The following is a 16,442-nucleotide window of genomic DNA, read 5'->3' as shown; positions in this document are numbered from 1 at the left end:
TGATTGGTCAAAAGATGAATTGGTGGGAAAAAATATCAGAATTGGGCTGCCTGTATAAACGCAGCCATTTATGTATTTATTGGGATCTCCGTTAGCTGCTGCCATGGGAGCGGCTACTCTTCCTGGGGTCCAAACAGGAATAAATCAATACATCATTCTAAAACAATAGCCTACATCCTAAATAAAACAATACATCATACAATATAAAATGTACAATATTACAGTGTGTGTAGAGTTTGTTGGAATGTGTGTGTGTGTGTCTCGTCACAGTCCGTGTTCCGTGAGGTGTTGTTTTTTAAAATCAGATTTTACTGCTAGCATGAGTTCAGTGCTTCAACATGTCAATACCTCTCACAAAGACAAGAAGTGATGCAGTCAATCTCTCGATATGAAACACTTAGGGCTGTGGCGGTCATGACATTTTGTCAGCCGGTGATTTTCAAGCAAATAACTGCCGGTCTCATGGTAATTGACCGTTAGTTAGCATAAACACATTTAGCATCTCCTGGCTTCCACGCATAGCCTACAAGCCATTGATGCAGCCCTTTGGAACATCTACATTTTAAAAAGTGTAATATAGCCTACACTTTCACAATAAATCCATTATTTATTTTAGACAGAGTCCGACACTCCATATATAAACTCCCAGTAATTTATTTACCCAGTTTATATATGGAGTGTGCAACTCTCTTTATCTTTTTAGTTTATTCGCCGTTAGTCAACACCTCCACACCAAATAATTTTTCTGGATGTGCGCCAGCTCATGTTTTTTATTTGTTATTTGTTATAAAGAAACATGGTATGAAGAAAATGTAGTCTATTTCAGAAGAACAGAATACCATACGCTATTGTCCTTATGTTAAGCCCTGATCTGGCTATGTCATATGGCTATATGGCTATAAGCTAACGTTTAAGTTCCTTGCTCAGAACATTAGAACATATGAAAGCTGGTGGTTCCTTTTAACATGAGTCTTCAATATTCCCAGGTAAGAAGTTTTAGGTTGTAGTTATTATAGGACTATTTCTCTCTATACCATTTGTATTTCATATACCTTTGACTATTGGATGTTCTTATAGGCACTATAGTATTGCCAGTGTAACAGTATAGTCCCTCTCCTTCACTGAAAGTTTATTCTTTCAGTGAAATATGGAACCGTTCCATATTTTATCTAACGGGTGGCATCCCTAACTCTAAATATTGCTGTTACATTGCACAACCTTCAATGTTATGTCATAATTATGTACAATTCTGGCAAATTACGTACGGTCTTTGATAGGAAGAAATGGTCTTCACACAGTTCGAAACGAGCCAGGCGGGCCAAACTGCTGCATATATCCTGACTGCTTGCACGGAACGCAAGAGAAGTGACACAATTTCCCTAGTTAAAATAAATTAATGTTAGCAGGCAATATTAACTAAATATGCAGGTTTAAAATATATACTTGTGTATTGATTTTAAAGAAAGGCATTGATGTTTATGGTTAGGTACACATTGGTGCAACGACAGTGCATTTTTCGCGAATGCGCTTGTTAAATCATCACCCGTTTGGCGAAGTAGGCTGTGATTCGATGATAAATTAACAGGCACCGCATCGATTATATGCAACGCAGGACAAGCTAGATAAACTAGTAATATCATCAACCATGTGTAGTTAACTAGTGATTATGTTAAGTTGATGTTTTTTTATAAGATAAGTTTAATGCTAGCTAGCAACTTACCTTGGCTTCTTGCTGCACTCGTGTAACAGGTAGTCAGTCTGCCACGCAGTCTCCTTGTGGAATGCAATGTAATCGGCCACAATCGGTGTCCAAAAATGCCGATTACCGGTTGTTATGAAAACTGGGAATCGGCCCTGATTTATCGGTTGACCTCTAGTATGAAGAATACAATTGAACATAGCTAAATAGTAAGGATATTTTCTCTAAACGATTTGAGGGAGTGCACATTCTGTGTTGAGTGCAGGCTGTACACACTTCATCAATTTCTCATCCACAATATTTGACAAGCACTTCATAATGCCTCGAATTTCCTGGCGGCATCCCCTTTGTGTGGTAGTAATGCCACCTAAAAAAAAAACATGCATTTTGCAGCCAGTGGCCGTTGTGCCCTTAGGCTGAATATAATCATTAAAATTCCCTTCTCCCAGCTGCATGCTCCGATGCACCTCACTCACATGGCTCTCCGTCACATGATCGGGTCTTTCTCACAGGCTACAAGTGAAGAGCGACATATCGGGGACGCAACTGCGCACGTCCTTAACCAATTCCGAGGCGCATATTAAAGATATTGGAAGAACTGTCCAATTTCACTTTGTCAGCCAACAAGATGAGTAGGCCTAACGAACAGCAAAAGCACTAGAATATGTCGGTCTACTATCCCCCATAGTACAAAAGTTGTCCTATTCTATCTAGAAAGAAATATTCCAAACATGTTGTGGGATGAGATGAAGCCCAAATTAATACAACCACTAGCATCAAAAAATAAATAAATGAGGCTGACACAACCGATCAGAACGTTTAGCTTAACATTTTGATAAACTATTAGGCTATTTCTTCGCATTATAAGCGCAGAAATGCTCACATGGCAGTAGTTTATTAGCATGAATGTTCAATTAGCGGGAAAACACCATTCTCAAAAGTGACTGTAAATGTGATTATGCATGTAATGCTTTTATTATAAAGGTGAATTTTTCTGGTGAAAATGATCTTCCCCCAACTTAAAACTCACTCGCTGCTTATGTATGGCAGTTAGGCTCTGCACCCGTTGTAAAACTGATTAATATGCTTAATTTTAAGAAGTTATTTGGCCACTTTAACAAAACATATACACCTATGGGCTTGGCTACATGAGGTGTGCGACAATTCTACAATGAAAATAGTAAAATAAAGAAAAACCCTTGAATGAGTGTGTCCAAACTTTTGATTGGTACTGTATGTTTTTCCAGCAGTTTCGATAATGTCAAATGCTGCACTTAAGTCTAACAAAACAGCTCCCACAATCTTCTTCTTAATTTCTATGCATTTTCCAATGGCTAATGCTGTGTTCTTTTGCCCAAACATATGATTATTTTTGGGATGATTATTATTGTTGTAGGCATGACATGCCATCAACAATCTTGCCAATGAAAAAGTAATTGAAGTAGTTGGCAATATCAGAGGGAATATGGATCAAAGTTAGCCTTTTTGCCCAAAATTGTATTGAAGGTAATCCAAAGCTTTCATCGTTTATATAACTAATCTTTGTTTCATAGTACAGTTTCTTCTTCTTTTTGATGTCAAAGGGAGATTTGAGTATGGCCAATACAGAGTTAAGACATCTGACCCTCTTTCATTCTGCTGTCATCTCTCAGTAATGGCGATGTTGCCCTGCTGAACTGCACAGCGATTGTCAACACGAGTAATGAGACTCTGACGGACAAGAACCCTATCTCAGAGAGCATCCACACTTACGCTGGGCCTGAACTTCGAGACGAGATGCTAAAACTGAAAGGTAGGGGGCACCACTAACTCATCAGGTTAATGACAACATGCCTGGTTTGCACTCAGTGGGCACGAAACATGAGAAAGTAACGCATTCGTTTCAAAACACTATCTCAACTTGATCAATCAGAATGCTTATTTTTGTTGTCCAATTAAAACTTCTGTTGGTTTGTCTCTACTGATCATGACCTTGTGTTAAGCTGGGAAAGTGAATGTCATGTGTTAACATAATGTGAGCACTGTGAAGGCAAACACATTACAGACAGGTTTTTATACAAATGCATATTTTAGAAAAGGAAAAAGTGTTGGTTTGTGTCCATTGGGTCTTGTTGCTATGTAAATCCCCTTCAAGGCTGTGTTGAAGGTGAAGAATGTTCTCTTTGTGTGTTCATTGTGGGATCTTGATATGCTCTTGTATTACCGGTATGTATGTGTTTATCCACAGGATGTCGGACAGGCGAGGCAAAGATGACCAAAGGCTTTAACCTGGCGGCGCGCTTTATCATCCACACGGTGGGCCCCAAGTACAAAACCAAGTACAGGACGGCTGCTGAGAACTCTCTGTACAACTGCTATAGGAACGTCATGCAGCTCGCCAAGTAAGACATTAAAGATGCACTATGCAGAAATCGTTCTGCCATTTCCTGGTTGCAGAAATAGTTTGCCTAATTTCAGTTTGTTACAAAACAAGCAAGTATAGTGTAGAGAATCATTGTACCATCTAAACTACTGTGCAATATATTTTCCATAACCAAAAATATTGTATTTTCAGCTGTTTGAAGCTGGTGTACAAAACCAAAAGTAAGATGCAAAAACGAAACATGGAAGCGTAGAATAGAATAGTGCACATTGAACAGATCTACGGCTTCTTAGACTTGCTTTCAATGAGAATGACGGGTCTATAATACACTTTTCTATGTGAATTTGTTCTGGTCACCCAAATAGTTACATATTGCAGCTTTAATTCATTTGTCCACATCAGTTTGACTGATAAGTACAACACATTGTTCGAAGAGGCCTGCTCCACCTCATGTCCATTTGGCTAACTGCAGTCCGCTAGGTGTGACTTGGACGGCAGGCATGTTGATTAGATCACAGCTTGTTTACATACGAGAGAAGTGTTCTCTCCCCACAATACCACACAGGTGTGTGTGTAGCGTGAGGTGCTCCCTTACAGCCTCATGCCTCTATACACAGGGCCTAAGTAGTCACTGAATGGTTTGATGAGCATGAAAACGATGTAAACCATATGCCATGGCCATCTCAGTCACCATGTTTCACAAATCACTTTTTTGTCACGCACTGAATACAGCAGGTGAAATGCTTACTTAACCATCAATGCATTTTTTTTTTTAAGTAAGAAAATATTTGATATTATTATTTTTTTTTTACACACAAGTTACACACAATAACATAACACAGCTATATACAGGGGGTACCAGTACCGAGTCAATGTGCAGGGGTACAGGTGAGGTAATATGTACATATACCACTTTACTCTGTTTGTGGTGTGTACTGCACTGTCAATTGAATGGGGTTTGTGGTGTGGCTACTGTTGGTATGTTTGAGCTGTTTGTGTGTCTCTGCAGAGAGCAGGCTATGGCGTCTGTGGCCGTCTGTGTGGTCAGCACAACTAAGAGAGGATACCCACTGGAGGACGCCACACACATTGCCCTCAGTAAGACACGCACAGCACACACTCGCATGCACAGCATACATTCACTAAGTTAATGATCTCTTATACATTAGCGTATAGTACACTGTCACAATTTCATGTAGTTAACTTGTGGCTGTCAACTATTCACACTGGCATGATGTTCAATAACTCATCCATGACCTCTGACCTATGTGAAACATATGAAGGTGTGTGCAATAATAATGATTTATTGCAGTTATATAGCACCTTTACAAATACAGTAGGTGCTCAAAGCGCTTTACATTGTAAGGGGGAAACTCACCTATCCCACCACCAATGTTTAGCACCCACTTGGGTGATACAAAGCAACCATTTTCTGCCAGAATGCTCACTACACATCAACTAGCATATCTGTTGTCTGTTACGGTGTGTATAACTGTGTGTGTTTGCAGGAACGGTCCGCAGGTTTCTGGAGAAATATGGAGAGAGCATAGAGACAGTGGTGTTCGCCGTGACAGACATGGATGAGGTGTGTTCTTCTTTTCTCTTCTGCATGGTCACGAGTTCCTGTGATGTGTACACATCCTTAGGTTTACATGCACATAACTGCACTGGCTTGGTGTGAAATTCAACTTAAGGGGAATGTTTGGAGCATGAAATATTTAAGCTGTGTTTCGAAGGCAAAGTTTCCATGTTTTTTTGTGATTACTCACTAATTTGTTTTTCATAGGGAACATTAAATATTTCAAATATAACATGAATGTTTCAGTTTGAGGTAATTATTCATGTCTAAGATGGCTAACACACAAAATGACAGTGTATTTCACCAATAAGAGGGAAAATGCACATAGTGATTAGAAACTGAGGATGTGTGTGAAGGTTTTTGTGTTAGAAAGCATGTGTGAGTGTGTGGCATCTAATATCTGTGTGGTTAACATAGTTTTGTGTGTGTCTCAGCCCACATACAGGAAACTGCTGCTTCTCTACTACCCTCGTTCTGAGGAAGAGGAGCGTGCCAGCCTGCCCCTAATCCCGGCTGACATCGGGAACTCAGAAGGCGAGCCTGTAGTCCCAGAGAGACAGATCCGCATCGCCGAGAAACCAGGCTGTCTGGAAGGTAAGACTACATTTCCCACAACCCCCCTAGATGTGACTCATCTCTGAGCTGTAGTGCATAGTGGTTTCAATATGGTTACCATAGCAACAACATCAGGGCCTGAAACAAACTTTTTGATCCACCAGCCACTGTGGCAGGTAGATAAAAAAAAACTACCAGACAATTATATTTTTTACCAGACAAAATATTTGTCCCGACATAATTACACCATAAACAAAAAAACAGATGAGCATGCTTTGTAATGTTTCTAAAGCAATATATGTATTACTAGCAAGAAGTGATCTGGTATATTGCAACATTTTTCCCCAAAAATGTGACCCAAATCTTTTAACCAAAATAGATGAGCCAAATGTTCAGCTGCCCTTTTTAAGGGCAGGAGGTGACGGCACTTGGAGCGGCTGGAGTCGTCAGTGACAGTGTGACTTTGACATATGAGAATCTGACTGCTTCAGCGAAGACATGCTACTATACTCAAACATTAAAAAACAATCTAGCTTGTGAACAAAACATTGTAAATAGCTAAGAAACACAAGGAAAAAACGCTCACTTTAGTAGACTTTTGAAAAAATGAATCTTCACTTCAATCACAGTGCGCACAGCTCCCTAGCCAGGCAGTGTTTATGCACATTGCGCGAGGTAGGTTATATATAATAGGATTCATAGGTCTTTGTGTGATTAGGTACCATCTATGAAACAAAAAGACAAACACTTCAAAAACAGCTACTGTAGAATTTTTTTGTTTTTTGTTTTAAATGTGCTCATGCTTGACTTCTAACTCTATTTTTATTTGCAAATGCAAGTGAAATGCTCTCACTGTGGAGCCCTGACCACCTGCCAACGTGGCTGGTGAAGTAAACATCTTACCCGCCAATTGCAAAATCTAGCCACATTTGGCGGGTGTTCATTTTAGGCCCTGAACAACCTCCATTCCATGTAGGTGATGCATTGTATGAATACATGGTGATAATAGACCTGCCGCCACCAGCAGTTCTTCATCTCTAAGCAGCAGATGTATTTCCTGGAGTCTGAACAGCACAGTCCTGGCCAGTACTGCCTGGTTTAAAACCAGGTCATTTGTATCCATGGAGACACACTCAGTGGACATGGGAGAAGAATGCAGGATGATTTTTCATAGTCGAGTTAGTGGAACATCTCAGTCATACCCTCGGCCAGTGGTGGAACACACACACACACTACACACAGACAGGCAGAGTGATGGATCTTACATCAGTGTGGAAGGCATTAGGAGCCTAATTGTTAAATTAAACATGTCTTTCCGTTGGTTCATCTTTTCCACTGAGCGCTGCCCTGACAGGTGCTCTGATGGCAGAGAGGAGGATGTACAGGTAACTGGAAAAATAATGAAAACACTTGAGTAAATGAGGGATACAAAGTATATTGAAAGCAGGTGCTTCCACACAGGTGTGGTTCTGGAGCAATTAACACCCCATCATATTTAGGGTATGAAAATGCTGGGCAGGCCATTATTTTGGCTACCATGGCTATGCCTCCATAGGATGACAATGCCCCTATACACAGGGCATGAGTAGTCACTGAATGGTTTGATGAGCATGAAAACGATGTAAACCATATGCCATGGCCATCTCGGTCACCAGATGTCAACCAAATTGAACACTTATGGGAGATTCTGGAGCAGCGCTTGAGACTGCGTTTTCCACCACCATCAACAAAACACCAAATGATGGAATATCTCATGGGAAAATGGTGTCACATCCCTCTAATATAGTTCCAGACGCTTGTAGAATCTATGCCAATGTGCATTGAAGCTGTTCTGTCTCGTGGTGGACCAATGCCCTGTTAAGACACTTTATGTTGGTGTTTCCTTCATTTTGGCAGTTACCTGTATGTCTTCAATAAAGGAATGCAGGATGACCTCCCTCTTGTGTTCAGATATTTGTGTTGAAAAGGTTTCCCGTCCCGTAAGGTTGTGTTTTAGTTTTGTCTAGATGTGTTGATGTATATGAATATACTGGACTGGTAAATTATATTTAGTTACTCACATTAGCCATGTGTATGCTTTTATGTCTTAATATTGCCTCTCCTTGGATGACTCAGCCCTAGATTAAAAACTCCAGACCTAGAGGTGTGAGTCAGGCCCAACGACAACAAACACTGGAATAAACACACAGACTTTTCACAGCAATGGTTTAAAGATATGATATTTGTTGATATAACAATTAGGGAGAGTGTATTTTCTTTTAGAGTTGAAAGTCATTTTCATAGATTGTTGTATCTGTGTGTGTGCTGTGTAGTTGACTCTGAGGCGGAGACTCTAGACTCAGACCTGGGCCAGGTGGGGACTCATGCTTTTTCCCGGATGGAGGGAGACGTGGACAAACAGCGCAAACTAATCCTGCAGGGCCAGCTGTCTGATGCAACCATGCAGAAACAGCACCAGAGAAAGTGTGTTACCCAACTTGTACACTACATCCCTACCATGCATCCTATACCGTAGTTTTACCAAGATTTACAGTACACCCTGAGCCAGTACAGTGTTTCCGTAATGTATTATAACCTCTCCTATCGTTGCAGTTATAACCGCTGGTTATGTCGAGCCAGAGCAGAGGACTTGTCTGACATAGCAGCACTGAAAGCCTTATATCAAACTGGTGAGTTCAGTGTGTGTCTGTATGTGAAATCCTTTTTCCAGCTCATTGAACACAGCATCTGGGGGTGAAATAATCAGTTTTATAATTTATCTTTCTCAGGATAAAAAATGGCCAGTAATGAAACAGCCTCAGATGTCCTGCCATGACAACATTCTTTCACTCCTTCTCTTGCTCCCCCTCTTTCTCTTACTTTCCCTTTCCTCAAACTCATTAATTTAGTTCTTTGGATCGCTTTTTATACTTATTTTTCAGCCATAGATATAATATAGTGAGGCTCATGACACCCTTCTTTTTCACTGAGTGTAATTGTTCCATGTCTCCTCTAGGAGGCAGTGTAGTAACACTGGCGGGCTGCTGGGCTTATCTTTTAGTGGTGTGTGTGTGTGTGTGTGTGTGTGTGTGTGTGTGTGTGTGTGTGTGTGTGTGTGTGTGTGTGTGTGTGTGTGTGTGTGTGTGTGTTTCCACAGGTGTTGACATGTGTGGCAGGACAGTGATGGTTCTTGTGGGCAGAAATATTCCTGTCACCCTAATCGACATGGAAAAGGTACCAGGCTTCATTTGGAGGCAACATCACCGTTTTAGTTGCACAATAGAAAATAAATCAATATTGTTGCTCTGTGAACAAGCCTTGACCTCTCCACCATGTGTGTATTACTCCACTACAGGCCCTGCTGTACTTCATCCATGTCATGGACCACATCACAGTGAAGGAGTATGTGATGGTTTACTTTCACACTCTGACCGGAGAACACAACCATCTGGACTCTGAATTCCTTAAGAAGCTTCATGAGATTGTAGACACCAAGTAAGACGCACACCACATATTTGACTGATTTAGTGAAGAGAGAGAGAGAACTGAAGTCTAGAGACAATTACAGACTGTTGGTTACCAGATACGACAAGTGAATCAAATCTGAATGCGTAAGATGAAACCGTTCTCCCTGTGAATGGGGATTTACCGTGAAATTGTTCTGGGGTCTTTAACCCCTATGAACTATCAGCTGTAGTTTGTTCTTTAGAGCGTACAGTTGGCTTATCCTCCAGTAATAGTTGATTTTCACTGACCAGTTCTGGTTTATCACCTTTTTGTATAGCATCTATTTGCATTGACCCCCCTTTGTTTTTACACTGCTGCTACTCGCTGTTTATTATCTATGCATAGTCACTTTACCCCTACCTACATGTACAAATTACGTCGACTAACCTGTACCGCTGCACATTGACTCGATACCGGTACCCCCTGTATATAGCCTCGTTATTGTGTTACTTTTTTACTTTAGTTTATTTAGTAAATATTTTCTTAACTGCGTTGTTGGTTAAGGGCTTGTAAGTAAGCATTTCACTTCACTGTAAGGTGTTGTATTCAGCCCATGTGACATATAACATTTTATTTGATCTAAACATATTGTTCAAGCTACCATGAGACCAAGGAGACATTGCTCACTTTCCGAGAACTGAAACGGGATAGCTTTTGGGTACACATACGTTTTGGAAACCTGGAGTCTGTTATGGAATGGCTTCCCAACGCTCTGAGATGGTTCCCAGAAAATTATATATTGGCGGTGACACAGCCCAAATCAAAGACACTAACATTACGAAAACATTTGCATTTCTGGCCAACTCTACAAACTTCACTGATCAAACAGCTTGTTGCTGACAACAATCGGCCATGAATGAATTTCATGTGCAATTGAAGAAAATGGCATCAGGTTCTACGTGACTTCTAATCTCCCCTCTTCTGTTTCAAGATGTCACAGCACCATACATTTTAACTTAGCAGTGCCAATGTCAACACTATACACCATAACCATGCGTACCCTCTGCTTTAGTACGTCTATTACAGTCTAAGACGAGGTCAACTACTAAATACTTTCCCCCCTGTCTACTGACACATTTACACTGCACTAGAGCTGAAAACCACAACCTGCAAATGAAAACCAGAAGCCTTCTCACCTCAACCCCACAGCCATAGATAAGGCAGCACCACCCACAGTACTCCAACTTCTCAGCAGTGGTCGTACTACACAACTTCCTCTTTCGTGAACAATGTGAGATTATAGTCTTTGAAGCTAGTTGTTGTAGTCATTGAGAGATTCTACAACCGACCGTATCTTTTTTTTTTTTTTTTTTTTTAATCTGGCTCTAACTGGAATAGAAAGAGGAGTGGGAGGCCCCCGTACACAACTGAGCTAGAGGACAAGTACATTAGACTGTCTAGTTTGAGAAACAGACGCCTCACAAGTCCTCAACTGGCAGCTTCATTAAATAGTACCCGCAAAACACCAGATCCCCTGCTGTTGATTGTGGCCTGCGGAATGTTGTCCCACTCCTCTTCAATGGCTGTGCGAAGTTGCTGGATATTGGCGTGAACTGGAACACGCTGTTCTACACGTCGATCCAGAGCATCTCAAACATGCTCAATGGGTAACATGTCTGGTGAGTATGCAGGCCATGGAAGAACTGGGACATTTTCAGCTTCCAGATCCTTGCGACATGGGGCTGTGCATTATAATGCTGAAACATGAGGTGATGGCGGCGGATGAATGGCATGACAATGGGCCTCAGGATCTTGTCTCGGTATCTCTGTGCATTGAAATTGCCATCAATAAAATGCAATTGTGTTCGTTGTCCGTAGCTTATGGCCCAACGCCACCATAGGGCACTCTATTCACAACGTTGACATCAGCAAACCACTCGCCCACACGACGCCATATGCGTGGTGTGCGGTTGTGAGGCCGGTTGGATGTACTGCCAAATTCTCTAAAACAACGTTGGAGGCGGCTTATGGTAGAGATCAGAGCTGTTGCCAGAGAATTGGTGGATTGGTGCACGCGCCCTAAACTTGACATCTGTAGCATTGTGCAAATTGTAGTGACCTTTTATTGTCCCCAACACAAGGTGCACCTGTGTAATGGTGCTTATATTTTTGTTCAGTGTAGTAGATAAACTGAGTTTCCACCAGTAAACAGTATGCTGATGGGGTAGTAGGTCCATCATCCAAATAAACCAGCTTACAACCAGAAGAACATGTTTGATAACTCTTGGCACTGCTGACTTATTTTCCCAATAGTTGTGATGAGCAAGTTATGTCCCCCATAAGAGAAACTGTGTGGTCCTCCATGTCTGCACTGTACACCTGCACTCCCGAGTCACCAGCACTGCTGCTCTAGACCAGGGATGGGAAACTTTGATGAGGGTGGAGGGCTGCGTACCCACATCCATACCCACACATACAGTCAGAGACGGCCCTAGCCTTTTTGGGGCCCTAAGTGAAATTTTGTTGAGGGGCCCCCACCTTGAGAGCAAAACATTTTAGCTGCCTCACTCTTGACAGCGGAGAGAAATGTTTGCCATTTTTAATATATCTGAGTGAGAACCAAATCAATGGGGTTCCCCCGGTCGGTAATTCGACTATGATTACTACAAGTTTAAATTGTTGGCTAGACTAATTTACCAATCTAAAAAATGTTAGCTGACATGGGATAATTGAGTGACTGTCAGTGACTGACATAAGAGGAAAAACTGCTTATGCACAACCAAATTTCAAAATTACTATTCTAACTCTCAACAGTAAGTTGAGACCCCGACTGAGTTCCTTTTTGGAAATTGATCGAGCCAGCTGCCCATCTCTGTTCTAGACCAATAAATGGACCTGCTACATTAGGAATCATCTTACCTATAGCTCTTTAGCGTTGGCTCTTGGAGCAGAGGTCCATTTTGGCACTACTATTCTTCCCCTAGGCCTAGACCAAGAAGAGAGAGACTCATGATCCTGTCTGGCTGGGGAGATGAGGGAGTGAGAGGCTGTTCCACCAAAGAGACAGATTTTGTTCCTTGAGGACTGGCCCAAACAAGGCTCTACTCCACTCTGTTAGGTCTCTCAGAACACCGATGAAACAATGGTTAAATGGTCATTTGTTTGGGCTGTTTTTTCCCAAGTGTCCTGTAAAAGTGTCAGCATGCTTCAGTTCGGATGAACCGAACGAGTGTGCTCGCATACTCCCTTAAAAGACCTTCGCTTGAAAAACGAGAAACTGCTACGTTTTAGCCGAGGAGGTCTTAGTCACACAATTTTACATCTAAGATTTTTGGTGCAGTATTCCTCTAACTCGTTTGCATGCAAAAAAAATCATCTTACATTGAATGACAAGACTTTATTGAAGAATCTGTACTGTTGACCAGGCACTGACAAAGTGGCACTGACTTCGGCTTCCCTCGAGAAAAAATGACGTGTGCCCAAACAGCCTTACTGAAGTCCAAAACGTCACAAAATGTTGTCATAATATATGCACAAACTCTTCCAAATTGTTTCGGCTGGGAAGCAGGCAGACGCCTTAAGCCTGTACTGGCTATGGGTGGTTACTGTCTACCTCTGAAAGATGATGGGTTGGTTCCACATTTGGGGACTAAAACCATGTAATTGCATGTTAGTTACATAGGCAGGTGTAGCCTATTGATGTTGCATGTCCATGTCAGAGAGGCATGGGAAAGGGTAGAGGGTTGTGTGTGTGTGCATGCTGTTGGATGGCCTTGGGTGATTTTTATTTTTTTCCTAGTTTGTGTTCTTTTGACAGTTCCTTGGCCTGAGGACACTGCAACAATTGGAGCATTTGGTCGTTTTGTAAAAAATCTCTCTTTGGTTTGTTCAAAGAACCCAATTGTCTGCAAAAAGAAAAATAACCAGCAAACTGTTCTGGAAATACTTTTGAGTAAACCTAAGCCGCTTGAAGAACTTGATGGCAGTTAAAATGGGTGATCCATCACTGGAAATGAAACTGTAATTGCTATGTAGTTTAATGTTAAAGCTGCAATGTGTAACTTTGGGCGACCCAACCAATTTCACATAGAAATGTAACTTATAGATCTGTTATTCTCATTGCTAGCAAGTCTAAGAAGCAGTAGATCTGTTCTATGTGTGCAATTTCTATGCTTGTGCTTAAGTCTTCTTTCCAGGCATATTTTTGATATGGCTCTTTTGGGCAATAATAAATCATTATAATAATTATAACTATTTAACATGCTAGCCAATAGTGACATGTCAGTAAATGGCTTTTGCTTTGTTTTGTATTCCAGGTTTAAGAATAACTTGAGTGCTTTCTACTTTGTACACCCCTCTTTTCGCTCCAAGGTAAAGTCAACAGTACCCCTGTTTTACTGCTTCCCAAAAACTTGTTAGGTGTATTTCAACTACTAGGCATTATTAGGATATGTACAGTATATACCAGGGTTGGGGTGAATTCAGGTACACTGAAATAAAAATGATTTTCAATTAGGAAAATTTGTACTTGGAATTTGGTTTACTTTCTGAATTGACTGTTTTATGCCCTCTTTTCTGACCAAGATCAGCAGGGCTCTTTTCACACGCACACACACCACCCCACTGCTGTTCTGCAGTTTCACCAAGACTTATTTTGGCTGTGAGCCTCCCTGACACATTACCCTGTTCAAGCTTCAATTTCTGGTCTCATCTGCATAGTTACTGAGTTGAATCAGCCCTTTAGATGGGAGAAGGCTCACAGTTTAGCAATATACTAATTGGTCAATTTAAAGGATCCATGAACTCCATGAACGAGGTAACTTGACTCTGAGGTGTGTATGAGAGACGGGCCAGGCATTGTGCTGGGGTCATTAGAATGAATGGGTTAAAATGGTTTGGAATGGGAAGCAAAGCACACACATGCGTACTAAAGAGGAGAGTGAAGTCTATTGGCCTTATTAAATCAAACCTAATAAGTGGATTTTAGGGAGAAGTAAATTTGTCTCAATAGATTACCACTTAAATACAGTAGAAGGCTTCAGCCAAAACACATCTGTGTCATGAACAAGTATTACAATTGAACCTTCAGGGCAGGTCCAATTGTAAACCCCCCCCCCCATTTTCACCAGTTTTTCTCAATGTATCTAATCTTATCATGTTAATTTCCCTTATGTGTCAGGTGTCCACCTGGTTCTTCACTACGTTCAGTGTGTCAGGGATGAAGCAGAAGGTCCATCATGTAGAGACCCTCCAGCAGCTGTTCACCTGTATCCTGCCTGAACAGATAGACATCCCTCCCTTTGTCCTGGAGTACGATGCACGGGTGAGGGCCTACACACACCATTCTCTCTGTCTAGTTTACCAATCTTGCTGACCTACATCTGCAGGGCTACACACACACACACACACACTCTCATGCATTGAGTTGTGGGTATATTCCCACATTGTATCAGATTCTAAGTGTTGCACTTTGTGTGTGTTACGACTTTAAAATGTAACATGTACCTTATCTTCAGACTATTTTTGTTGGTTTGTTCAAAGGACCGAATTGTCTGCAAAAAGAAAAATAACCAGCTGACTGTTCAGCAAATACTTTTGAGTAAACCCAAGACATTTGATAAAATGGGTGATCCATCACTGGAAATGAAACCGGAATTGTAATGTGGTTGAATGTTAAAACTGCAATATGTCACTTTTTGTGCAACCCAACCCATTTCACATAGAAATGTGACTTATAGATCTGTCATTCTCATTGAAAGCAAGTCTAAGAAGCAGTAGATCTGTTCTTTGTGCGCTGTTTCTATGCTTCCCATGTTTTATGTTTCATTTTTTCTTCATCTACTTTCGGTATTGTACACCAGCTGAAAATACAACATTTTTTGTTTTGGAAAATACAGTACCAGTCAAAAGTTTGGACACCTACTCATTCAATGGTTTTTCTATATTTTTTACTATTTTCTACATTGTAGAATAATAGTGAAGACATCAAAACTATGAAATAACACATGGAATCATGTAGTAACCATAAAAGTGTTAAAGAAATCAAAATATATTTGAGATTCTTCAAATAGCCACCCTTTGACAGCTTTGCACACTCTTGGCATTCTCTCAACCAGCTTCACCTGGAATGCTTTTCCAACAGTCTTGAAGGAGTCTTGCTGAGCAATTGCAACAGTCTTGCTGAGCACTTGTTGGCTGCTTTTCCTTCACTCTGCAGTCCAAACCATCTCAACTGGGTTGAGGTCTGGTAATTGTGGAGGCCAGGGCATCTGATGCAGCACTCATCACTCTCCTTCTTGGTCAAATAGTCCTTACACAGCCTGGAGGTGTGTTGGATCATTGTTCTGTTGAAAAACAAATGATGGTCCCACTAAGCGCAAACCAGATGGGATGGCGTATCACTGCAGAATGCTGTGATAGCCATGCTGGTTCAGTGTGCCTTATTCTAAGTAAATCACAGACAGTATCACCAGCAAAGCACCCCCACACCTTCACACCTCCATGCTTCACGGTGGGAACCACACATGCGGAGATCATCCGTTCACCTACTCTGCGTCTCACAAAGACACGGCGGTTGGAACCAAAAATCTCACATTTGAACTCATCAGACCAAAGGACTGATTTCCACCAGTCTAATGTCCATTGCTCATGTTTCTTGGCCCAAGCAAGTCTCTTCTTATTATTGGTGTCCTTTAGTAGTGGTTTCTTTGCAGCAATTCAACCATGAAGGCCTGATTTCACGCAGTCTCCTCTGAACAGTTCATGTTGAGATGTGTCTGTTACTTGAATTCTGTGAAACATTTATTTGGGCTGCAATCTGA

The 16,442-nt window shown here is 41.3% G+C and overlaps 1 protein-coding gene across 4 annotated transcripts in view; it reads left to right on the top strand.

Moving 5' to 3' along the window:
- LOC111959525 (ganglioside-induced differentiation-associated protein 2-like) overlaps positions 1-16,442 on the top strand; it is a 55,557-nt gene that overhangs the window by 6,791 nt on the left and 32,324 nt on the right. For 3 of the 4 annotated variants that reach the window (XM_023981139.3, XM_070437536.1, XM_023981137.3), the window contains exons 2-12: positions 3,352-3,491; positions 3,927-4,080; positions 5,071-5,159; positions 5,570-5,646; positions 6,075-6,234; positions 8,508-8,658; positions 8,788-8,864; positions 9,332-9,408; positions 9,530-9,669; positions 13,938-13,992; positions 14,801-14,944. In XM_023981139.3, the coding sequence (XP_023836907.1) occupies positions 3,476-3,491; positions 3,927-4,080; positions 5,071-5,159; positions 5,570-5,646; positions 6,075-6,234; positions 8,508-8,658; positions 8,788-8,864; positions 9,332-9,408; positions 9,530-9,669; positions 13,938-13,992; positions 14,801-14,944 (1,140 nt within the window). In that variant the 5' untranslated portion in view covers positions 3,352-3,475. The remainder of the gene's footprint in view (positions 1-3,351; positions 3,492-3,926; positions 4,081-5,070; positions 5,160-5,569; positions 5,647-6,074; positions 6,235-8,507; positions 8,659-8,787; positions 8,865-9,331; positions 9,409-9,529; positions 9,670-13,937; positions 13,993-14,800; positions 14,945-16,442) is intronic. The other variant, XM_023981138.3, reaches the window with a different exon arrangement.

This window comes from Salvelinus sp. IW2-2015, linkage group LG36 (genome assembly GCF_002910315.2).
Source record: "Salvelinus sp. IW2-2015 linkage group LG36, ASM291031v2, whole genome shotgun sequence".
Classification (NCBI taxonomy): domain Eukaryota; kingdom Metazoa; phylum Chordata; class Actinopteri; order Salmoniformes; family Salmonidae; genus Salvelinus; species Salvelinus sp. IW2-2015.
Note: the sequence above shows the minus strand (reverse complement) of the source record. Positions and strands in the feature narration are given on the sequence as shown.